Genomic DNA, 24,967 nt, shown 5'->3' with positions numbered 1-24,967 from the left:
TGTTAGATGGCCTGGGAACAGGTTTGAGACACAGGGATTACAATGCTGGGCCGCAGAAAGAAAGTGGAGGAGAGAGTGAAAGCAAATAAAACCAGAGGCTGAATCATGGTTTGAGGATAGGGAAGATCTCAAACCACAGCTAGAGCCAAAAGAAGTAAAAGGCCCATGAGAAGTGTGGAGGACTGGGATGCAACTAGAACATCGGGCTTTGCATAGAGTTTTAGCACTGTGTTACAGATCAGGTGGACTAATTGCAATTGAGAGTAAGGCATGCCAAAGAGAAGGACACTGCAGCACTAGGAATGCAAGCTGATCGAATCTGTGTATGCATTTATTTAAATGTGTTTGAAGTAGCACAGAAGTCAAGGACTGATGTGAAAATCCAACCACCTGGTCATCCTAGCCACAGCCAAGTTTACACCTGCAGGACTGCGCATTACAATTTTTTTCCCAAGCCAGGTCTGAAGACAAGGGCAGAACTTGACCCTGAAAGTTGGATTCCAGTCAGTCCTCAGGGAAATCAGTCACCAGTAAGCCAGCAGGGACTGTGGTGGGGGTGGCAGAAGAAGCATGAGACATTAAAGCCTTATTACAATGTGGAGATGTGAATGAGAGGGTTAACAGATCCAGGAGAAAAGCTTAGTGACAAAGCCGTGGGTAGAGGATTTAACAAAGGGTGTATTTCATGTGTAGTGGTTACAACAGGTTCATTTCCCAAGATTATTCTCCTAGGATTAAACCCTCGGGGATTGAGTACGTTCATTTTCCTCTTGCAAATGCAACAAATGATGGCCTAAAACCAAATATGTATTTACTTTCTGCATTCCTTAGCACTTGAATAGCCATGATTAAAATAAGGCTGCTTCATGATTTGCAGCCTGCAACTCAATTTAGTTCAGTCCTCATGGGACAATGTGCCTGTTGAAGCATATTATAAGCAGAGAATCTCAACAAGTTTGGAGGTCGATTGGTAGAAGCAGGCAGCAGTTTAGAGACCTCTGCTGAATACACCTTGGGGCTGCAAACAGGGCTCTGCCTCTCATGGCAGCAGAGGCTCAGGCTACAGAGGCTTTAGCAGCTCTTCTGGGAGTAGCCAAAGGAGGGGGAGACAGTGGGGAGGGAGAGGAATAGCAGAAATAACAGTAACAGGACAGAAGGTTATTGCTGGTAACTGTACCGACAGGCTTTGCTTCGTGTAACCTTCAGCACAAGGTTCAGGAGTGAGTTTGTGGTGAAGTTTCAGATTGTCTAGATCTCTGCCAAACCAACTTGTTCTTCCCTTGTACAAACAGGGCTTTTGAGAAGAGGAATGAAAGCCAAGATGTGCTTTCTGCTGGCTTCAGTAGCAGGCTTGTCTCACTCTGGGTTGGATTCATTGAACATTTGGACATTCACTCCCTGGCCCGTCTAAATCTCCTCCCATAGCATCTGACTTCATTCTGTGTTGGTTGCTGCAAGGCAGGGAAGCTGTATAGGGCTGATGGGGTGGGAAGAAGTATGGAGAATTTGGAGAGGGAAGTTGCCCCCTCCAAGACAGTACAGTGCCGAGCACAAGTGGAGAGTCCCATGTGGCACAGAGCACTCACACCAGCTCAGGCACTGGAAGTGGCACAGCCATCATGTAAATGGCTCTGTGCCTCCCTCAGAAACCTCTGAATCGGAATAGTTCTTTAGATCTGGCACTCTGAAGTGGCTGTTTTTTTTCCAGTCCCAGTGACAAAGTTAGAAGGGACCTGTCTGTCCCATCTTGCATTGCAGAGTGTGTTATGCCCTAAATTACTTGCCCGTGGTCATGAAGAGAGACAGTGGCGGGATCAGGAGCTGACTCTGAAGCTTCTCTTCAGTCTGCTGTCCGGCTCCAAAATATCTTTTCACCCAAAGATTGGTGTCTGTTTCCTACATGTGAGAGAATATTACTACATGTCCATCTTGAAGGATTATGATGGAAGAAATTCCCAAAGCCATGTTGTGTAGTTACATATTATAACTGAATTGATCTGACAGCTTTGGCCAAAGAAGGGAAGTCTCACATACCATTCTCACCCAGTGCTCCCAGCCACTGTTCTCAGCTGCATCATTTCACTCTTGTGCACCACCTTTTGTACTTCTCAGACCTTTGCTGAGCTGATTTCTTTCTTCTGGGTTAGTTTTTTGCCAGATTAGTGGGTTGAATTAGCTTGCTGTAGAGCCGGTGAGTGCCAGAGCTGGTGCAGGGTGCTGGTAGAGATGGTCCATAAGCAAGAGCAGAGGCGCAAGGTGCTTCTCAGCTATTTGTGGATCAGCTCAAGCATTAACATGCAAGTTCATCACTGACTGTGAAATTACCCCACAACCTGCAGTAACTGTGGCTCACAAGAGAGGAGGAGTGATTCCTGCCCAGGAGATGAATAAACTAGGCTAATATGCAAGTTATTTTCATGTTTTTTGCAGGTTCCTCTGTTAATTTCTTTCTCTAATCCTAAAGCTCAGATGGATTAATATTTATGTCAAGTCACCACACACACCCCCACCCCCACAGAGTCATCCTCCCCAGCAGCCTTGTAACCTTGAGGTTCGTGGGAGCCGTGATTATGCTGCTTGCTGCAGCCATGCTCCTTGGAACAAAGCAGAGAGAGACTCAGGGCTTCACTCTCCCATCCCAGCAGGATGCAAGCAGTGATGGGCATCCTGCAGAGAGGCTCAGCTCTCCCATGTTATCTTCTCAGGTACATACAGAAGAATGATTGATGAGAGGTAGGAATTGCTGCTGTCAGCATTGCACAGCCCAGCAAAGCTGTAATCTCTCCTTACAGAACCTCATCTCTCCTCAAGATCTGTCTGCTACACTGGCATTCTCTCAAGCTCTCTGCTCTCCACATTCATTCCCCTGCTCCTCCTCCTCCCTGAACAGTCTATCCAGTGACTCTTGTTCTTAAAATATGTATTGAAACTGGGTAGGCACTTGCATATTCACTTGTCATTATTCTGAAGAAGCACCTTCTGCAGCACAGTTGCAAGGGGGCAAGCAGGTAACACTAAAGATAGAATCGCTTTATAAATCCTACAGAAGCACTAGTGACATCACCTCTCAGTTCCTGAAACAGCCCTGCTTAACCCTCAGCACAATCCCTGCCACACTTTTACCCCATGGACTGGCTATCCAAGCAAAAAAGCACTTTGCTGTCCAACTATCAGCATTTCAGCTCTTCTGTCATCAGCCCAAATTCAACATAGAGTAATTGGGGAAAATTTAGTAATTGTAAAGGCTCAATCGTAACAACTGGAACGTGCCATCTCTGTTGATGCGGATGATAGACCAATATTCACTAGAGGGGAAATGAGACACTGCCATTGTGCCTGCCTACTACAGTGAGAGCTGAGAGTCTGTCTTCTGGGCTTAGTCAGTCCTTGCTTTTTCTTCAAGACAAGCAGTAAAGAATCGTATTAGGCAACAGGTTTAAGGAGGGATTTGGGTTTTTTTATGGTATGTAATTAAAAACTGTGGAACTCACAGCTACAGGTGCTACAGAGGCCCAAAGTTTGATTAGCCTCAGAATATTTAGACCAATTCATATAAGGAAAATCTTTCAAGTGTTACTGAATGCTATGATGCAGATACAACCACTGGCAGTGAGTATCCCTAATCTGCTTTTGTCAGAAAAGCTAGGAGGGTATGGCCAGGAGTTGCTGTGTTCCTCTTTTATTCTTTCTCCTCTTCCTCAAAGCACCTGCAAATGAGACACACCACCAGGTGAACAGGGCCCTCAGCCTGACCCCCCTGTGGTTTTAGGCCATTTCACTACACAGTTCAGTGTTCTGAACTGCCTCCAAATGAATGTGTGCAGGGAATTTGGTACAGATACCCTACCTGGGGTCCTGGATACAGTATAATCACATCAGCCTGGCAACATGCCCTTGCTGATGAGCGCCCCTCCATCCCTCCTTTAAGCAGAGCTAATTAACCCAAGCACAGCACTCTTCTGGAGCTGTGCTAATTCTCGTGGCTCTAGGGTTGGCTTAGCCAGGGCTACCTTGGGGACAGCACAGCACAAATACATTGAGATAACTAGTGTCAGCAACCCCGTTAGCATGGAGTTAGCCAAAGACTGCTATTACTCCCACACCTACTTTGCCACAGAACTGTCCGATGGGAAATTTCATGTTCGTTACCAGTCTGGACAGGATTTGAAGTGACATTCCCAAGGTGATTGGTCACCAATGCCTGTAGGTTTTCAGGTGGCATTCCCAGATTCCTAGAGTTCAAAGAGGTTATGTAGAAGTCCCCTCCTGAGCTAATGTCTCAGTTCTGGATGTCAGGAAAGCTGCAAACCTCCCTTAATCTTCTGGTAGTGTGTGTGTGAAGGAAAGGGTAGGGAGTGTGCAGCACTCAAGAAATTAAAGGTGTCTGGAAAATTTAATCTAATGCAAAATTTAATCAAATTTCCTAATTGGAAAAAGTTTGGAGAGCCTTGCTTTATCCTGTTATGACTGCAGTAGTTGTGTATTACCTCAGACTGTTAAGAGATAGCCTGAGAACTATTATATCCTATGTTACTGTCAATCAAAGCATTTGGGGTTGGTAGCAAAGCTTATAAATGATGTGCTTTACTGACTGTGTCTAGAAGCAAGGGTGTCTGATGTGCACTGGGCTTGGTGTCTCAACACTGCCTCTACGTATCTTTTTCTGTAAAAAACCCAGGGCTGCGTTTTCTGGCTGGTTTGCAGTCCAGTCAACAAGTAAAAGGAGAAAGGTGAGATGCAGTTTAAGTTAACAGAAGGGGTCCAGCTTCCACCCTGATGTATTAAAGAACGGCTGGAACAGCAAAGAGTCCCCCATCCTCACCTTCTCTGCATACCCACCCACATGTGATAGTAAGTCCAAGGAGGCTGCCAGAAGATTGCAGCCTGATGTAAGCTGACCCTCTTTTGGGTGGGGATTGGACCCCCAGAGGTCCCTTCCAAACTATATCATTCTTTGATTCCAAGCCTGCTTTCAGGCAGTGAGCACTCAAGGCTCATGAGAAAGGCTGGCTCAGGCTTGTGCATCCAGCTCTGCAAGGCAGATGTCCTTTCACAGACACCACATCCATCTCAATTTTAGAAGAATGCTTGTAAGAAATAGGTGATGGGGTGGTATAAATAATGATTCATTCAGTTCAGCTCAACCAAAAAATCAGAAATTCGTGTCAATTGTTTAAGGTTATTTAATCCTTTTCATGAAAGAATCCTGAGTTGGTTGTAAAACAGAAATGTTTTCTGAATGAAAACCTAATGGTTTCTTTTAAAAACATCTTGCAGTGCAACTTGCCTTCCCTTTGTGGCCTCAGCTAAACTGGGGTTGAGTAGTTTATGTTCTTGCAGAAGAATATTTAATTGGTGAACTTACTATTGCTTGTAACTGTTTACCCGTGTATTACTAAGAGAAGCCCCATTTTGAAGCTGTAAACTATGTCTTCCAGATCTCTCTGCGGTGGGGATCAGCCAGTACTTAGAGCAGACAGTTCAGTGCTTGGGGGTGTGTGTGTGCCCATCTTACGGGGGGCAGTGCCCACGTGGAGCATATGGCTGCGAAGTGCAGGAGTAGCTGCAGTACTCTCTCCACGCTCACATGAACAAGGGAAGGAAGGAGTCAGCAACACTGCAGTGTCTTTGTAGCACATCTTTAAAGAAGGAGAAACGAAAAGCTGCCATGTAGATTGCCTTCTGTCAGCAGGTTCATGTTAGGGATTCGTCTTGGTTTCCTCTATCAGAGATACTGTGATTATTGCTAGGATTTTGACATCTTATTTCAGAGAGTGGAAGCCAAATAGTTCTGTTCTTTGAGCAGCGTCGATGACAGCCCGGTCTGAGCAGTGTGTTTTGTGCATGCACAAGCACTGTATGTGGGGTTGTGGAAAGGAAAGTGCTCTTGCCTCAGCAGTTCTTCATATCCCAGTGTGGGATTTCAAACTTCATTATCAGTTTTGAAATTCATTTTGGCACTTGAACTGTAAATAAATAAATAAATACATCATAATGTGAAGCACTAAGCCTCCCTGCTGAGCTGTCTTTCCTGGCAAAAGGCTGCTCCCAGCAATGCTGGTTTAAAATTGCACAGACTCACTGTTCCCTTTTCGCCACCTCTGGCCTTTGTCTGATGGCAGATTTTCCCTCATCTCTCTCATTCTGCTCTTCTGATGAATGTAATGCTGATCTCTTTTTCCCCATCACACCTCCAGATATGTGGATCCAGTGATGCAACCTGACATCTCCAAAATAGCCTGTGATAGGAGTTTCACAGTGCTTAATGAATAATAAAAGATTCATCGACCAGGTCCATAAGTTCCCTGTGCTGCACTACTGACTTATGCTAGGATGTGACCTCCCAAACCCAGCAAGGCATTCTCTTCAGGTGCCTTTCCCAGATTGGAGCTAGTCATGGAAAACAAGTTGTTTCTGTAGCCAGGTTTGTACATAATACATTCATCATTGTACCACCTTCCTGTGATGAACAGGATTAGACCTTAAGGCTGAGCACCTGTAACAGCAGACAAATGGGTCACTGCCCACAACTTTTAATGCAGAGATTTGTCCCAGAGTTCTTGGACCTGCTCTCCTAGGACCCCTGAAGTTAGCAGCCGTGTCCTGGATTGCCACAAAGCCAGGACACGTCCTCTGGGTGTGTGACAGCAAACTCGGTGCTGTGTGCTAACGGCACCATCCCCGTGGTGGGGTTCCCTGGCTTGAGCTGTGGCCACTGCAGCAATGCAGCTGGTAGGAGGGAAACAGCTATGAGCCAACTGTTTCATCAGGCTCACAACTGACCCTGCTCAGTCTATTGACATCTTACAGCCCAGAAATGGGATTGCCTGAAGCATAATCCTTTCTTGAATAGGTACTGATTAACAGCAAGGGGAGGCAGTTATGGCAGCTGATCATTACAGCCATCCTCAATATAATGAATGCTGTATATGAAGTGGGAAAAAAGCTCCAAAAATTTTCTGCTAGTGTCTGTGGTCTTTGTAACACAGCAAGAGATAAAGAGCCTGATTCTAGGTAAGATAATTTCTGAAGGTATCGCTGCAGTAAGGGTAAAACTCTTCCATGTTTTTCAGCATGTAACATGCAACATTTAAAAGCTATCTTCCTGCAGCAAACTGAGCTAGTGCCATGGCACAAAAATTAACGCAGTCTTTGGAAGAACTCAGAACCAGGACATAACATAAAGCTTTTTGCAGAATGGAGATAGCTATAAAATAGCTTCCAAAGCTGAAGATGGACATGGGTTTAAATTTAGCTCATTAATCAGGAAGCAGAAATAGCACTGATAATGTTTGGTGCTGTGCTAGATGTGGTCTGAGGTGTTCAGGTTCAATTAGAATTGAAATAACCACCAGTTCCTATACAACCTGCTACAATTTGCCTGTACGGCACTCTGATCCCCACCTGCTACCACTCCTGTCAGGCAGACACGTCAGCTCTTTCCACTTTCTAGTTCTTTTAGAGTTTTCTTTGGTTCCCTCTGTGAAGGAATCCAGCTCCTGCTTTAGCCTCATCTGTAGGCCCATCCTCGATATGGAAGGGACAGCATGTGCCTGAATACAGCTCCTCTCAATCACTTCCCTATTGCTATGGAGAAGACGGCCCTGTGCACGTTTAATTTTATGAATGTCTATATTCTTGCTGGAAAACAGCAGGACAGTGCTCATGAGCATGAGTATGTGTGTAGAGCTAACTGTGTTCATAAGTGTTGGCAGACTCTGGATAAACTGTCATAGCCTGCACCAGTTACAGTTCTCAGCAAAATTTCAGGAGGAGGGAAGAGCAAAATTATATAAGCAAGGACTGGTACTAAACAGAGACCAACAAAGATTGCACCAGAAGTGTCGGCATCATTTTATTTTGTTACAAAAGTTCACTTTTCTTCCCTTAAACCTCTCACTCCTGGAGTCATTTGACTCCATAAGAATGTGTGTCTTCATCATTTTGAGCGAGATGTAGATCTGGTCATAGAACAAATCCTGAGAATGGAAATATGAACAGCTTAAAAGACAAAATATGGAACTTAGGTTAAGGGTTGGACTAGGTGATCTTCAAGGTCTTTTCCAACCTAGATGATTCTGTTAACTTGGCATTTATTGGTTTCGATGATGACTAAATCCTGGGGAGCTGCACTGTTTTGCTCCTAATCATAGATGAGAGAAAATAAAAGGAAGGTGCAGCTGTGTCCCGTCCAGACATTCCATCTGGTGAATCTCATGACTTGATCTTTACCCCTATGAAACGCTAATCCACTTGAGAGAGCCACAATGTTGTACATCGTGGCTGCTTATGTGTATCTTAATCCAATCCAACAGGATATATGCTACCAAGCATTCAAAATACTGTCAGAGCATCATAATTTTTCACTTAATTGAAAATGCATTACTCTGCTTGATTATCCTTTTTCTTACAGAAGTGCATCTCTGTTGACTTCCATAGAGTCCAGATGTGGGCAACTGTGACTGAGATTAAACTCTGTCCCATGGTTATTTTAGCCTATTTCTGGAAGGATGCAAGCAGTACAACAGCTCTGTGTAGGAAATGTATATTTATCTTTGGCAAGAAGGAGACAAGCGTCCCAAGTGCTTTCATTACATTAGGTTGTGTGTGTGCTTGTGTTGGTAGCCGTACTGCGAATGTGTGTGTACTGAGATGCAAAAATGGGATTTCTTCAGGAAATGGAATTTCTCTGAAGCTCTGAAGAGTGATGTGTGTAGACTAAAAGAGGACTTGAAGAGGTGTCAATGCCAGGACTGGGATGGGAGCAGCTCTTCTCAGATGCAGGATCTTTTTTATATTCAGAAGTAGAGCAAGGAAATAGTCCTTTTTAGCCAGTGATTTACTACCAGAGAGAGGAGGATTCATGATAGAGATTGAGGGCATGGAAGGAGTTAAAAATATTTAGTTATCTTTGGACTGTGAGTGATCTGAGCTTTAGTAGAAGGGGAGGGGAGTGGTGAGACAGCTAGGGAAAGTGGCCAGTTATAGAAGGAAAAATACTCAGCTAAATGGTTTCCTTTTGATATATTAATACCTCCTTCAAGGGCTTCTTTGAGGAAAAACAGACTTAAGAAAATGAGTTAGGATTTAAAATGGACTTGATTGTCTTCCGAGAGATTTAAATAATTGCTAAATGAGTCTTTTTAGTTGAACTCAGAGAGGCCACTAATCTATGCACGTTCCTCTGAGCACAGGTCAGACTGAGGACATGGAGACAAGTAGGAAGACTGAACAAAGTACAAGGGAGAAAGGAGGCAAAAGAGGGCTGTCAGGTTAGGCCTGGCCTAACTCAAAGGGGTGCCAACTCAAGGGGGCATGAAGTGGCTTTAGTGAGTGCCAGATCTGCATGGTGTCAGGGCTTCAGTCAGAAAATGAAGACCTGTAAATTCAGGGTTATCAGGCAAAGCCTTTAATCCCCACACACTCTGCTGTTGATGTTCACTACAGGATTACCCTTACCCCTTTGCTTTGTCCCATCACTGAGTGTTGCTGGTGACCTCAGGAGTGATCTGTGTAGAGCTTAGAGCTGAGAAGAGTCATGTACACCCCACTACTTGGAAAGGCCCTCCCTCATGCCATGTTTTAGTGGCCTTTTTGTTAGTAGCTATTGATGTAGGCACTGCAAGAGTGGTGGCCTTCAGCCTGGCTGAGCAGCTCCAAGGGAAAGGGTAAAACCCCCCCATGGATCTTCAATTTATTGAATGTAGAGCGGAGGGGCTTATGCTTTTGTTTCTGAGCACCTCTGCAGACTCCATCTCTGTGAAAGGGAGTGTTAAGAGCCCCTGAAACTCTCCAGCTGACATGGGTGAGAGGAGGTAGCACTAGCAAAGACAGGAAAGCCAAGATGTTAAATGTGACAGGGAATTACGGTTTCTTATTTTAGGTTTTCTTTTATAACTGTATTTTTAATTTGTAATTAGAAGCAGAACCTTTTTTTCTGGTGAAGTAAATTTATCCTGGTTTTACTCTAAGCCTTATCTAGGGACAGTGATTTTAGGAGAATCTGACAAGCCCTAGGGACTTTGCAGAACAGTAATTTATTGCTCTTTGTTACAAAGCAATAAATCCATGTACAGTAGTGAATAAGCAAAGAGTCTGAGTCGCCTCATCCAAACTGTGCTTGTGAATCTGAGAAGCTGGGGGTGTTTTTCCTGAGAATCAAAGGTAAGTTGAAGATTGATAACAAGTGCTTATGGTGGAGAGGAGAGGGGTAGCGGGCAGGTGGCGGGCAGTAGGTGATGAGAGGCGTCTTGTGACACTGGTCATTGGTCCAATTCAAGACCATGGGCTAAAACTGAGAGTATAAGGTGCTGGTTTTGGCAAATAATTTATTCAACAAAAAAGCAGCATTAAAACAAGCAGAACTACTTGTGGATTTAGGACAAATTTAATTAACCTGAGTCAGCAAAAACCAGTTCCTAATGCTTTCCCTTTCCACAATGAGTGTCATGCATGTCCTATGTCTGATTTGCCGGGTCCCACGGATGTCTCAAATGCTGCAGTGCATCTCCAGCAGCAGTAGACACCTACTTTTAGGCATCTGAGCCAAGCCCTTAAACTTTCTGCATTTAAGAGCATAACCTGCAGAATTCTCAGCAGGCTCAGACCAGTGAGATGTCCGCATGTGAGATGCTGGTTTCTGCTCCCTTTATCTCCCTCATGCACGAGCTGCAGACTGTGCAGCACCCAGCATAGTGCTGCCTGACACAGTGTCCTGCCAGGCTCTACAGAACTTCAGCAAACCAAATAATAAAGTGCAGCGTTCATTGCCAATTCCCTACCTGGCTCCCTGTGGGGAGGTGGTGACTCGCTTGACTTTGATCATGCTGTAGTGATCATGAATATTTACAGCCAGCTCCTCTGCTGCTAGCTACAGACAAAAAGCTCTGGAAACGCCAGGAAACCCCGAGTGTCCCCTCTGCCACCTTGGCTTCTTAGAGTAATTCCTTCTCCTCTCTGGTGCAGATCAAGTTGTTAGCATGCAAGGCAGTGCCAGCACAGACTGTGCTGAGAGCAGAGTGACACTGATGTGTGCAGGAGAGGTCTGTAATGAGCAGAAGTTTGGTAATTAGGCTCTTCGGCACAAGCTGCAGTAAAGAGGCATTCAGGGACAGATTTATTGGGAAGAAGAGGGAAAAGAGGGGTGGCAAAGCCAGACAAAAGGGTCCTTTTTGTCAGCATTATTTAGTGTGGTACACACTCAGGATCATATTCTGTGCTGTCTGCCAGTTGGAGGGAGCATGACCATTGCAACGCACAGACCTTGTCCCTGCAGCACCTTTAAGGCAAGTGAACCCATTTACAGTCCTGTGCCCTTGAGGAAGTGTCATTTATTCATAGAAAGCACCATTCATCCCCAGATAGTGCTCTGGCATCAGTCAGAGTGTGCCCTTGTATTCCACTCTAAGTGACATGATGGAAATGCAAATCATTAGGTAAAAATATGGACAGGTTAGATAGCACAAGTGCATGGGGCAATAGAGACCCAGCAAAAGGTGAAGAAAATCAGGACCTGTGCAGCCCTAGGTGGGAAGGTAAAGGTGCCATCATAGCGGGACAGACAGGAAAAGCAGGCCACTGCAGCTTCAACCAAACAACTCAGATTTCTGTCTTTGTGCATCCTTCAGTTTGTCTGTGACTGTGAACATCCAAGGCAGAGCTGTACTCTCCTGTTTTTCACAGCCCCTGGTACAGTGGGTTCCTGTGCTCGGCTGAGGCCTCGAGGTGCTGTGCATCACTTACCGGAGTAGAGCCAGGCTACCAGGTCATACACCCTGACCACCATTCTGCTGTGTGCCATGGAAAAACCTTCTGTTGGGGGCACGTTGTACTTTCCTTGCTCTCATTCTGCACAGGGTTTGGACAGTCTTTGCTCAGCAATATTTGCTGTGAGGAGTTTCCCAGCTGGGCACTTCTTACTCATCTCTGGTCCCAGGTTTTGCTGTGTGTGTAGGGGAGAACAGGTGTCTGTCTGCTCGGCACCCAGGCACTGAGGAGTTATCTCTGCAGTGTAACTGGCTGAGGATAAATTTAAAGGTTAAAACATAAGGCAGCCATTTGGGGACTATAACAAAGATGTCTGCAAACTCCCCATGTGTTCAGACAGTTGCTCTCTCCTGCACCGGATTTATCTGCCTGGACCTGGCTTGGTGTGAAACAAGCAGGTATGACTGTGGTCTAGCATGTGCTTGTCCATGAGCGGGTGCCACTTGTCGCATGTCCTGGTAACTCCTTCTCTTCCTCTCTCCCCTGCACAGTACAAACAAGTGGAACAGTATATGTCCTTCCACAAGCTCCCCGCAGACATGCGGCAGCGCATCCATGATTACTACGAGCACCGCTACCAGGGGAAGATGTTCGATGAGGAGAGCATCCTGGGAGAGCTGAGTGAGCCCCTCCGAGAGGTAAGGAGGGAGCAGTGACTGGGAAATGCATATTCCTGTCATCTTTGGCAGCTGTGGAGTCCCCGATGTGCAGTGTCCTCTCCCAGTGCTTTGCAGAGGGCACCATCAAATGATTGGAGTGGTGGGAGGCCAGCTTTCCTGTGAGCACTGGCTGTGTGTGTGCTCTGGTGTCATGCCCAGCAGAGACAGCACATCCACATGTCTGAGCAGCCTCAAAGGCCCTGTTTTGCTTGGGCCTGTACCTGCTCCCGTGCTGTGCCTAACTTTCTGTGAGGGCAAGGCCAAGAAGAACATGATGCACAGCTTGGCTATGCCTCTGTTGGAGACAGTTTCATTCAGAGGGAGTGACGGTCCTAGCCATTGGTGTATGGCTGGTATTCTTGGTCATGGCAGAAGTCACTGCCGTGGAGAGAGACACCCAGGCCCTTGTCATTTGCAGGAGTCCTGCCTGAGTCTGGTAACTGCTGCAGCACAAGTGATGTCTGACATACAGGCAATGTGGGGGGCAATGTGCTGGCCCTGCCACCCACTCAGCATGTGAATAGATACATCTTGGCACCTTCTGAGACCATGGCAATGTCTGACAATGTCATCCCCTTTCCCAAGAGCCCCTGCAGGACAGCACTCTGGAAAGTGCCTCACTATTACCTCACACTCCTGCAAGCCCCCTTCTGTCCCCACACAAACATGCCCTGCTGCCTCGACAGCATCTCAGGGCGCTCCCACCTGGTCCTCCCTAATATTAAGCTGTATCTCATGTATTTATATAAACCTTTATGCAGTGTGCTGGCCTCATCAGTGCCCCATCCATCAGCTGTAACAGCGTGTAGAGTCAAAGGAAGGAGGAGCCTTCTACAAGGGCCCACAATTCAAAAAAGTCTTCACAGAAAAGCCCCTTCCCTAGCTGAAGCCTAGCAATGCACGTTCTCCCTAGTATATGCCTCCAGTATGTTCCCCACAAGCACTAGAAGTGGTCTTTATTCTGTCTTCCTCCCCCCAATAATGTACCTCCATAGAAGAGAGAAGAGCTGAGAATCTACCAGCCTTATTTTAAAACTAGTTCTTCCAAAGGGCTGTCTCAAAGGGCAACCCTGAAAAGAACCCCAGTGAGGAGGAGACAGATGCTTCCTCAGCCCTCTTTCTTCCTGTTCCAGTCATCCAGATGCTCCTTCCCTGCTTGGCTGGAGAGCATTGTGCTGAGGTGATTTACTCAGTATCACTTTCTGCCTCTTTCTGGGCTGACATGGCACAGAGCAGCTCCTGTGCAGTGGAAAGCGCTGTCATACCCTCTGAGTGACACCAAGCCACAGGAGGAGGCACAGTCCCTGTCTGCTGTATGACAGCTGAACAGCTCAATTGGGTTTTCTTCATCTGAGGTTGATGATCCAGCCCATACCACAGTGACTGTTGGGCACCTCTCCTCCCCTCTCTTGACGCTGTCCCCATCTGCCCAGGATGATTCTTTCTCCGAGGCCTTGGCACATTTGTGCTGTTTAATATCTCACTGACAAGCAAGGGCAACAGAGAACATAGGGCTGCCAAGGGGAGTTACAACATTTTCCCAGAGAGGAGCCGTGGGCTTTTTCATAGAGCGTTTCACCAGTGCTGTGCACTTCTCACAATTCAAGGTTTCCTGCAGAAAGAGGTATATTGTGTGTATTTGAGAGGTTGGGGGGGTATTGTCCCTGCTCAGAGAGAAAGCATATGAATGAAAGCTGTGAAGCATGGTGTCAGTCTGTCAGCTTCAGCTCGCACTGCTACATGCTCTGAGCATGCAGAGCCCATTCCAGCCTCCACAGGGGGACCCAGACTAAGGGAACTGCAATTTTTTTTCCCCACTTTGTAATGTACAGGTCAAGTGGGAGATCTTCATAGGTTATCAGATGTTGACTAAACGTGTGTGTCTCTTCTTCTCCCTGTCCCATGTTTTCTCCCCTCTCTCTCCCTCCCTCCCTCTCTTTCTCTCTCTCTATTTTGCATCTCATCATGATCAGGAAATCATAAACTTCAACTGCCGGAAGCTGGTTGCCTCCATGCCCCTCTTTGCCAATGCAGATCCCAACTTTGTGACATCCATGTTGACCAAGTTGCGGTTTGAAGTGTTTCAGCCAGGGGATTACATCATCCGGGAGGGCACCATTGGCAAGAAGATGTACTTCATCCAGCATGGGGTGGTGAGCGTCCTCACCAAAGGCAACAAGGAGACCAAGCTGGCAGATGGCTCCTACTTTGGAGGTGTGTGTTAGTCAATCACCCACAGCAGTGCCCACTGCTATCGCTCATACATTCCTTAACTTGCTCTGGGTGCGCAGGGATGGCATCCACCACAGGGATGGAGTATCTCCTCCTCCATCCTCCATCTCTGTTCATCTTCCCCGTCTTGCAGCTTTTCATATAGTAAATTGTGCAGTGGGAGGTGACTGGGACTCATGGGCAGTGGAGGAGTCTAGATAATAAATAATAACAAAAGGGGGAAGGGAAACTTAGTTCTTGTAGGTTCATTTCTTTTTGCCCCAAGCAAACAGACAGATCTGTGAAGCTGAGATCCTAAAGAAAAAAAATGAAGCATTCTCAGTTCTCCAAGCACTTTTATAGTATTGCCTAGTCTTACCGTCTGGCATCTATCATACATGGTACAGTATAAACACGGAGGAAAAAACGTAGTCCATCATCTCCCCAGCCTGTGGCTCAGCAAAATGTCATGAAGGTCAGCAGGCAGGCATAATGTATCAGCAGCAGAGCTCCGGAACAGTGAAACTAGCATGAGCTCAGAAAAGACTATAAAACAAGATTTAGGATATTGCTCTTAGGAGTAACACAGACACCTCTCCTATCAGGGCCCCGGAGAGACCTCACTGACAGCCCAAGGCAGACAGTTCTCTGGTAGATGCATGTTTCAGTACGAGCACTGAATGCACCACAATTAATGGCCTACTGAGAGGGGGCAGAAGCCTGCCTTTCCTCTATTAACAAATCCCTACCATGTATTTCCTACAGTCTTCTTAGACTCTTAGCTCCTGTGAACCAATCTGTCTGCACCTGCCCAGCATACAAGGATCTTGCATGTCCCTAGCAAGTTGGGTCAGTTTTCTGGGATTTGAAGTTAACAGGGTTGGATTCAGGATACCCTGACTCTGACAGATTTGATTAAAATTGGTGGTGACATTCATTATGTTTTACATTCCATACACACACCTCCTCACACACGTGGCATGGTCTCATAAGCATCATTTCCTTAGGAAAGCAGCCTCATAATTCACTTATAACCTTGTAGTGCTGCTATACCAGTGCTTTGGGGTAGACCCAGAATGAATCCTGAGCATGGTGCTGCTGGACTGACACCCAGCATAGAGCACAGAGAAGAGTACTGGCAGTCTTTAAGTCACACCATCTGTCTTTAAGTTCCTGGCTTAGCTGCCCATACTCTGTGTGTAATCAGTGGAAAAGCAGGACTCAGGAGCTCTCCACTGAGTGTTCAAGGTGTGTCTGTGCCCGAGTCAGGCATTTATGGTAGAGTTGAGGACTTTCTGTTCTGTAACCAGCTGAGCATCCTCCTAGGAGTAGATTGCAGTAGACTGCAGTGTAAATACACCAAGAGTTAGTAAGTGCCACTAACTTGGCTTCCTCTGACAATCTGTAAGCTTGTGGCATATCTACAAAAAACTTTGAAAACTTTTAAACGACAAATGTTCTGGGTGTGGGGATCAAAATTACTACCAGGCACCAAGGCCACAGGTCAGCACAGAGCCTTTACTACAAATCTAGAGAGAGAATTAGCTTCAGAGAGAGCACGACTTCACCTTCTGCTCCCAGTGCCCATGAGGAGCTGGGGAAAGACAGTGTCTCCAGTCTGAATGCACAAATCATTTCTTTGATAATCCACCATAACAAAACTTGTCTGGCTAATTAGATCAGCACAATCCCTGAGGTGCAATTGTGTGTAGCAGCTGCCACAACTGAGCCCCTTGGTATTTTTAAATGTTTCTGCATATGCAGAATATTACCACAGTTTATGTTTTCAGCAGGAGAGCAGGTAGAGTCCAGTTAGAGAGGAGTCTGGGTGGGAGGCAGGACTGCCTGCGAGTGACAGTGCCAGGTCTTGTACCGCAGGGCTGATGGTGTCTATCCCATGTTCTCAGGCTGGGTCTTTCATTCCAGAAATTTGCCTGCTGACCCGTGGCCGGCGCACAGCCAGCGTGCGAGCTGATACCTACTGTCGGCTCTACTCCCTCTCAGTGGACAACTTCAATGAGGTGCTGGAAGAGTATCCCATGATGCGGCGAGCTTTTGAAACCGTGGCTCTTGACAGGCTGGACAGAATTGGTGAGTAGAAGGTGTGAGGGTCTCCTTCCCATTACCTGCTGCTCTGGCGCCCCATCTCCAGGCTTGGTCCATAGTTCCTTTGCTGGAGTTGTGAACTGGAGGAGATCCCAGCCTATCTCTCCTTGCCTGACTTCAGCTCTTACAAGGAGCCCCATTCACAATCAGTAAAATTCACATCCTTCTCTCTCTTTCTCTCACACATACACATTTCTGCTGGCCCCTGCTTCCATTTATTTCCAAGAGTCTTTATGAAGAGCCAAGATCTGCAGTCTGAGGCCATCAGGGGCATGCTGGTGAATTCACTGGATTTTTAATTTTAGCTCAGAATGTGTAAATACACAATTGATGAAAACCTAACTGCCCACAGCTCAAAGTAAGCACAATTAACCAAAGAGTATTATTGGATTTTATAGTTCATACTGACCGAACCCAGGATGCTCTCCTGTCCTGTGGGAGACATACCCTGTGCTGCAGACATCCGTGTTAGAAACTAGAGAAGATCAGGATAATGTTCCTTGGTCACAACCAGAGACATTTAGCACAGAGAGATTAAATGACTTATGCAAGGTCACACAAGAAGTCTTTGCAGAGCTGAGGACCAAGCATGTCAGTCTAACTTCTTTAGCTTCTTATTATACATCTCTTAAGACTGCATGCATTTTCATTGCCTTTCAGAATCAAAAAGGTCACTGCAGGTCTGAGTACAATGCAGAAGGCGAGGAGGATAATGGGGTGAGGGAGGTAGGGAAAAACCTGGCATCGCAGCAAGGGGTGCAGTGCCTCTGGGGCTTTTCATGCCAGGAACATTGTATTCTGTGCATCTCATTACCTGCTGCAAATCAGAAAGTATGACCCCTGAGGAAAAGGTTATGAGCTAAATATGTAGAGTTTGGCAAAGCCCACACTAATGAGGCCCTAGTGTAAGTGGCAGTAGTCCCATCACTTGGGTTATTTAAATTAGACTGTACAAACCGCTAAGAAAATGTAATGTCAGGCACAACCAGGGATGGGCCAGCTTGACTTCATCTCAAATTCTTCAGCTTTATGTGGTCAGTGCTGCTCAGCTTCCTGGGCAGAGCATCCTGTGCTGCTTGTCTTTTGCTCTGTGTGCCGCTGCACATGTAACTAAAATTCATGGAAATTTCTGAACCAGCATGAAGAATATCACATGCTTCTTCCCCTAGGAGAAATTCTCTTCCACAGACAGCTGAAATATGTCAACATAAGGTCAGAAGGTGACAAGAGCAACTGGAATAACAGGCCCTTAGGTGCAGAGCTCTGGCATTGTCCTCCCCTCCTTTTGCCATTCTGCTGACCTGAGACAACATCAGTCCCTATGTGATGTAAAAGGCAGAAACCTTCAGAGTTGTACAGTGAAAATCCTAGCCCTACCCTTGTTTCCCTGGCAATCAACTTTACATCCTCTACTATTGTAAAATAGCGTCTTCACAGCACTTTCAACCCCATTGTACCCAACACTCTTTGGCTGGAATTTCCCAAGAGGGCCTAAGGGAGTTATGTGCACCCTGCTGAAACTGGAATCGGAAATCCCTGTCTACATAAATAAGGCATTTCTTCACCTTCACCTGAAATGTGCACCATCCAGAAGGAACAGTGCTCTTAGCTGTGTAACAGCATGTGACTTCAGAAAAGTCAAGATTACTGCATTCTGCCAAGACCCTCTCTGAAAGTAGAGGGATTATTCTAGAGGACTAAAGTTAGGGAACGGCAGTTCATAAAAGGTATCAACAGAAACAGGACCCTATTTTTGGTTCCTGTTACATTCAGCTCAGGATCTGTACACAAGATGGAAGCAAATGGGAGCCTCTTTCCAAGCCAGTGGTGCATTCACTAACTCCCTTCTACCCAGCTGACAACATGTCCTTGAGAAGCCCATGCCTCACTGAGTACATGAAATGACTCAGAGGGCTTTATCACTATTCTGGTACCGGGAGAAGATCCACCTGGTATTCCCCCTGTGCAGTGAGGAGTCAAGAGAGCAGGGAGAAAAATCCTCAGTCCATCCAGTCACAGTGACTGGGGAGATGTTTACAGAATTCCCTGCTATGTGGAGGATTCGGAAAGCATGGTCTAAGCTTGTCTAGGTAGCAGGGAGACAGGATGAGAACGTAAGACCTCATCCCTTGAAGCAACAGGAGCTGTGCTGGTTGACTGGAGGTGCGATCAGGCATTCACTCTGCAGAGCAAATGCAGTTTGAATGCCTGTGGCTAGGCAGAGGGGAAGGAGAGGGGCAGATGCACCCTGATCTGTGTGCTGGTCGATGGGCAGTGCAGCAGCACGAAGGGCACAGCCCCCCAGGGAGCTGTCAGCTACATTGATCGCTCGGCAAAGAGCATGGTCATGTACCCTTCTAACCTCTGTGCTTAATGGGAACTGATACTGGCATCCTGCCTGTGCCATGTGTGGCTGGGGAAGAAGTTTCCCACATGTTTTGCACTTGCAGAGCTCTTTAAAGACTGGAAGGGATTAGTCTTCATGAATTGACTAAGGCTGGGATTCTGCAAAGATTTGTGTCCCTGCTTAACTCTGCTCTGAGGAACTTCAGTCTCTGAAGAACTCCTCAGCCTGCAGAATATCACGTGCCTAACTCTCCCCAGGCTCAGGGCCTGAAGACTGAGACTCAGGGAAGTGAGGCTGATCACTGATTAGTGATCATCTTATCGCTGATTAAATCTTCCTCTTTTTCTTGTTCTAGACCAAGATGTAAAATTCTTTGTAGTATTTGTGTGTTGAAATGATTTGTTTTTTTCCCCAGTGAGTAATTTTTGTCAGACAAGCATTTGTGAATTGTCCCAGTTTGTGATGCGTCAGTTACGTAAGTCGCATCATTCTGTTCCTGACTGGTTTGAAACTGGCTTTCAGTGACCATTGAAGTTTAAAATCAGAGTTTCACAAGCATTTGCACATGTAAAACACCACCACTCAAATGTTCATTGAATGTAAATACAATACAGGTTGTGAATATAATCAAATCAAAATTCACTAGTGTGTTCAAAAAATATTGGGGGACAATTATTTTCCATTGTTCATGGTGCTGTAATAAATACCATAAATACCATAAGGCTGCTCACCATCCATATCAAGGTCACTGGTGAGAGCTGGAAGCATACTTAAAGCCAGAGGAAGTTATTTTTTCATAGTCATCAGGAATTTTTTGCCCCGTAGTTTGAAATGCATACATTTTCAATGCCAGTTACATATGTTTAGATACAAGGATCCCAGTTAACCCAGGATTAAAAGTGCCTCCATTTCCTTTGGGCATTGCAGGTGCTAAAAATGCAAAGAAAAGTAAAGAAAACACAATACCAGCCTCTAAATATAATTATATAATATTACTGCAGTACAAGAGTGTCTGTTCAAGATATTATAGTGGTAGAAGTTTTAAAGGCCTTGTTCTGTAAACAAGCCACAAAAATAGCTGTTCCCAAACTTTTTGACTGGGCACCCTATTTATCAACTCGTGACCATGCTTCTGCAGTTGAAATCTGGTTGGGTTTGCAACCCCGCTTGTCTAGGTCATGACTAATACTCTGGGATCTGCTGCCTCAGAGGAAGAGCTGCCCTGTGTTAGGCCAGGGGAGCTCTGAATGAGATCTGGGATCTGTGCCAAGCTCTGCCACAGATTCTCTGTTTGTCCTAGTCATGCCTTTGCCCTGTGCCTCAGTTCCTCATCTCTTCTACAGAGAAAATAATGCTAACAAAGGTGGAGCTCGGTCTTTGAATGCTTCTTAGCTGCCCCTCCCTCGTGGCAGGTGCCCTGCAAATCATATGAATAAATGAAACGGACTGAATAGTGTTTAAATAAAACAATATGTACTCAGCATAAATTTTGCACTGTATCCACATTGTAGTCCCAGATTTGTTTACTGTATGCAGGTGAGTAACCCCCAAAGAGCTGCACATGTGAGATGAGGAAGCAGATTTGGTCAGAAGGTGAGATAGATATTTTTATATATATATATATATATATATATATATATATGCTTCTTATTTGAGGCTGCTGATACAGGCACAGGTGACGTAAGGATAAAAGTTCCTGTGGCCCAGGTATACAGTGCTGGAGTCTGAGTGCTTTGGGGGAAAGCTTTATTTCAAAATCACATTGAACTCTGCCCAGCCCTTTAAGGAGATGGCATCTTATTATCCAAGTACTGAGTAGGTGAGGGTATCAGTGGCTGACAAGAGATAACATTGGTTCTCCTGTGTTGTGTCCTCTCTCGTCACCTGAATAACTCACGAACATAACTGTTTATGAGGAATCAAAGTTCAAATACCACTATGTGTATTCCTCTGACTTGAAATCCTCTCCCATCATTTCAACACTAATATAGGCATCTGAATCTGGCTTTTATAGTCAGCAGAGAAAAAGGCATTTAGAGTGTGATTCGTCTTCTCCTAAGGTGGCTATCTGAAATGTCTTAGGTGAATCACACCCTGGAAATGCTATCTAGCACAGAGATGCAGGGTAGGAGCTTGGACTTAAGCAGAAAGTAAATATTTGAATTTCTTTTTATTTGAAAGTGAAGCCCAGACTCAGAGTATCTTCTGTTTAGCCTAAGGAAAGATATCAACAACTCACCAGCCATGAGTGAATGCAAATTACTTCAGCTTAATTAAGGTGAACTGGGAACCCTGTTCACCTGAATATGACATGCTATTTCTCATGCAACTCTAGAAGGAAAATAAAGCCTAAGACACCCCAATAGAAGGGACAGCGGCGTCGGTGATGAGGTCTCAGGAGACCTGCCTTTGACTTTGGTCACATCAGTTTGTCCCAACCCATGCCTACCTTGCAGGGTGCACATTCTCTGGGAAGTTTGTTCTTTTAGGCAGGAGTTCTAGAGAGTACTGAAAATTGGTACTTGGCTATCTGGGAGACATTAAGCAGAAGTGAGAGAGCTGGGGGACTTGTAGGAGATAGCATATATTTGTGCCCCCATCTTCATGGGTCCCACAAACTACTGGATTCCTTTTATATTTAGAGAGCCACATCCACAGCTCTTTGCTATCTGCATTGAAATAAAAGACCTGTTCAGATAACATTTAATCATTCTAACACCTTTAAAAATATTTTTCAACCCCCTCTTTAATTGCATGAAGTAGGACCTGCTTACCAACCACACCTCTAGACTCAGGGGACTTTTCCTGCCTTGAAAGGCAGTCCAGTAGCTATCTGAAACCAGACCACGCTGCAAAGCACACAACTGGCAGAAAAACAGTGCCAAAATGTTCAGAGTCTTCTAGAATCTGTCCCTGTCACAGCTGTCAGCTCCAGTAGGGCACTGAGAGTTGAGTGCAGGAGCTCTGGCTCCAGACACAAGCACTTCTGCCATTTGAGGAGAAGGCAGTTCTTTGGCTTCAGTCTTCAGCGATAAGTAACAGCCAGGACATCATGCCCCAGGCATTACAGGGCATCAGAGGCACTCCAGCATTACACAGTTCTTATACCCATTCATGGATATTCACAAACAGTTTACTCTAGATAGCTCTATAGATTCAGCTTTTTTTCTGCAAATCTCTCTATGATGGGCATAAATGTGAAGAGAGGAAAAGCTTAATTTAATTTTGTTTAACTGCCCTGATATTTATCAGATAATGTTACTCACCATGTATCATTTGATGTGTGGCAGTTTGTCCCAGTTAAAGGTTGTGTTCTGTCTGTTAAAAGAGATGCCACGTATTTTTGAAGATACCTATTTGGTTTGTGGGAGAGGAGAAGCAATCAGTGGCAGACCTGAGCTGTACAGGGAGGGAAGACCTCCACTTGGAAAGATTGTCTGTTTTAAATTTTTGAACTCATTATTGTTTGTTAAGACGGTAATAAGAAGACAGATTCAGCTGATGTCCGCAGTACAATGGGCTCTACACCGATAAAATTTATTTCCCTTCCAATATGGTATTTGGCTTTCCTGCAATACAACCCCTGTGTACAGGTGTAACTCCACTTAGGCTTGCAGAGGACAGAGCAGGGGAGAAGGAGAAACTGTTGTACTTTAAATGTACCATAAGAGTTCAAAGGATGCAGCTTTAGCAAGAGAGAAGTGAAACCGCAGTATGCAGGCGGGTGCTGCCTTGTACGTATCCCGGTGTAGGAGCACACAAATGGCAATTAACTGCAGTTTATCGAGAACTACACATCCAGTTTGCAAAGTATTTACACAGCCGGGAAAGTTACTCTGAATTAGTTTCAAGAACAGATTTGTTAAGTGCACTGAACTGCCCTGTGGATGTTTTTAGAGTTGATCCAGCTGGCTTTGCTTTGCTTCCAAGGGGTCCTTCAATCCTGAGCAGAAACCTTCACATGACAGATAATGCAGTTCAGTGTGGGTTAACTTACATCTGGGAGAGAGTCAGGCTTGAACAGGAAAAGGGCACATACACTGGGAGTTAAGATTTATTTTGAAATCTCTGTTCCAGCTAATTTCCCTGTATACACAGACTCTTAAGACAGTGGTAAAAGCTGTTGCAGCAAGATCCTCCAACCAACATAGTCCCAGTGCAGAGTATTTCCCCCAGGGGCGTAGAAGCAGCTGCAGCAAACTGCCAGTTATTGAGTATGTTCAGGGTTTCTTTGCCTGCAGTTGCCAGTTGCTGTATTGCCCCTCTGGGGACGATGACAGCGAGCTGAATTACCACAGGAGACCAGCTCAGGACCCAAGTAACCCATAGGCAAGGGAGGGCAGAGACCACCTTCAAAGCTGCAGTGGGCTCTGAGCCCTTTGCTGCAACCCCTGATCCAAGCGGGGTGTTTAGCACCCAGTCATATAAATAATAAGAAGCAAAGACCTGAAAGAAGTAACCATATGGCAGGGGGCAACCACTCTGACAGCAGGCCAGGGCATAAACCAGCCTAATAAAGTGAGATTATTTTAAATACATGCAAATTCAGAAAGCAATTTAGTGACCTGAATTCTGAAACTGCAGCCAGTGAGCTCAGACAGAACTGAAAAGAGAAATGAACAGAAAGTCACAGCTAATTTCCCTGGTGTCTGTGCAGAATTCTAACAACAGAAGGCTAATTTTGATTATTTGATTGAAGAATTATTGTTGAGTGCTGGCTCCTTTTATGAAATCGCATGAGCCTTTCTCCCTGTTCTTTTGTGTGCTATCTACAGTTGAGGAAAATCTGACTTTGCAATTCTTTATTAAGGGAACAACTTCTATTTGCTTAGTTTCCATAATTTTACATTCCCCATTCCACTTCAAAGCACCAGTAGCTTTGCTATGAACATCTTCTAGGCTGCAAATATCTTTCTTTTTTTCCCCCTGTATTTAGCCTATTGTTGCAGTGAGGAAAATAGGGAGTTTTTAGAACCCGGAGCACTCCATTGATGAAAAATGGGAAAAAAATCATACTGTGTTAGAAGCTGTACAAAGATAACAAAAAAGTCAGTTGTGCCATGGAGACCTTTTAGTTTTAAGACCTTTACCTGTCTGTGCTTCTGTAGTTCCATCAGTTGAACTGTCTCTCCATCTGGCTCAGGGGCACATCCAGCCCCAGAGGCTGCTCGGGAGCCGCCCAGCCCTCCCTGCTTCAGGTTGTCACACACCACTTGTCCTGCAGAAACCCAAAGCAGCTTCTCCCCCTCTGTAGTAGGGTAAGGAGCCTTGAGCTACCTCAGAGTAAGTAACAGTGGGGAGTTGGTGCATGAGGTGGTTGCAGATGGCTCCTATGCCAGCTCCATGGCATCTCAGTAAATTCGTATAGTGCTTTTGGGTTTGAGAAGAAATGCTTAGATGGATTGTTTATCTTAGTACCTTAGACTTTGCTCAGCACCTTAATTCATGTGGGATAAACAATTTAGAAGGAGAAATTCTGTACATACAGCCTCCGTGCTTCCATGATTAGATTGAAGGGAAACAGGAGTCACTTTTCCTTTCTACTAATGAAGCTTCTCACTGGCTTAGCAAGAACACAGGACTCTATTGCAGTTCAGCAAGTGTCGCTGTGAGCTGCAGAAGGTTGTTTCAATTAGGGTTACACAGAACCAATCTAATCAGCCTTTCAGTCTTCTGATTGCTGTCTTCTCCGCTCGCCTTTTGAGGCAGGTGCCGCGACACTAAATCCAGAGCAGAAAAAATTAATTTGAAACTGAAGCGGTTTCATAAGTAAGATGATGATGATGAGAAATAATCTCAGGACCACCAGCCCAAGCAAACTTGCTCTACAGCCTTGTTCCACCGTTGGCTTATGTCTCATGCAGGACCTTAGTCAAAC

General features: G+C 45.4%; 1 protein-coding gene across 1 annotated transcript in view; it reads left to right on the top strand.

Annotated features, from left to right (window-relative positions):
• HCN4 (hyperpolarization activated cyclic nucleotide gated potassium channel 4) overlaps positions 1–24,967 on the top strand; it is a 103,297-nt gene that overhangs the window by 72,101 nt on the left and 6,229 nt on the right. The window contains exons 5-7 of the mRNA XM_026856356.1: positions 12,258–12,404; positions 14,399–14,639; positions 16,563–16,727. Of these exons, the coding sequence (XP_026712157.1) occupies positions 12,258–12,404; positions 14,399–14,639; positions 16,563–16,727 (553 nt within the window). The remainder of the gene's footprint in view (positions 1–12,257; positions 12,405–14,398; positions 14,640–16,562; positions 16,728–24,967) is intronic.

This window comes from Athene cunicularia (assembly GCF_003259725.1).
Source record: "Athene cunicularia isolate RWA chromosome 10 unlocalized genomic scaffold, athCun1 chr10_part1, whole genome shotgun sequence".
In the NCBI taxonomy this organism is placed as follows: domain Eukaryota; kingdom Metazoa; phylum Chordata; class Aves; order Strigiformes; family Strigidae; genus Athene; species Athene cunicularia.
This window is presented reverse-complemented; position numbering and strand designations above follow the sequence as displayed.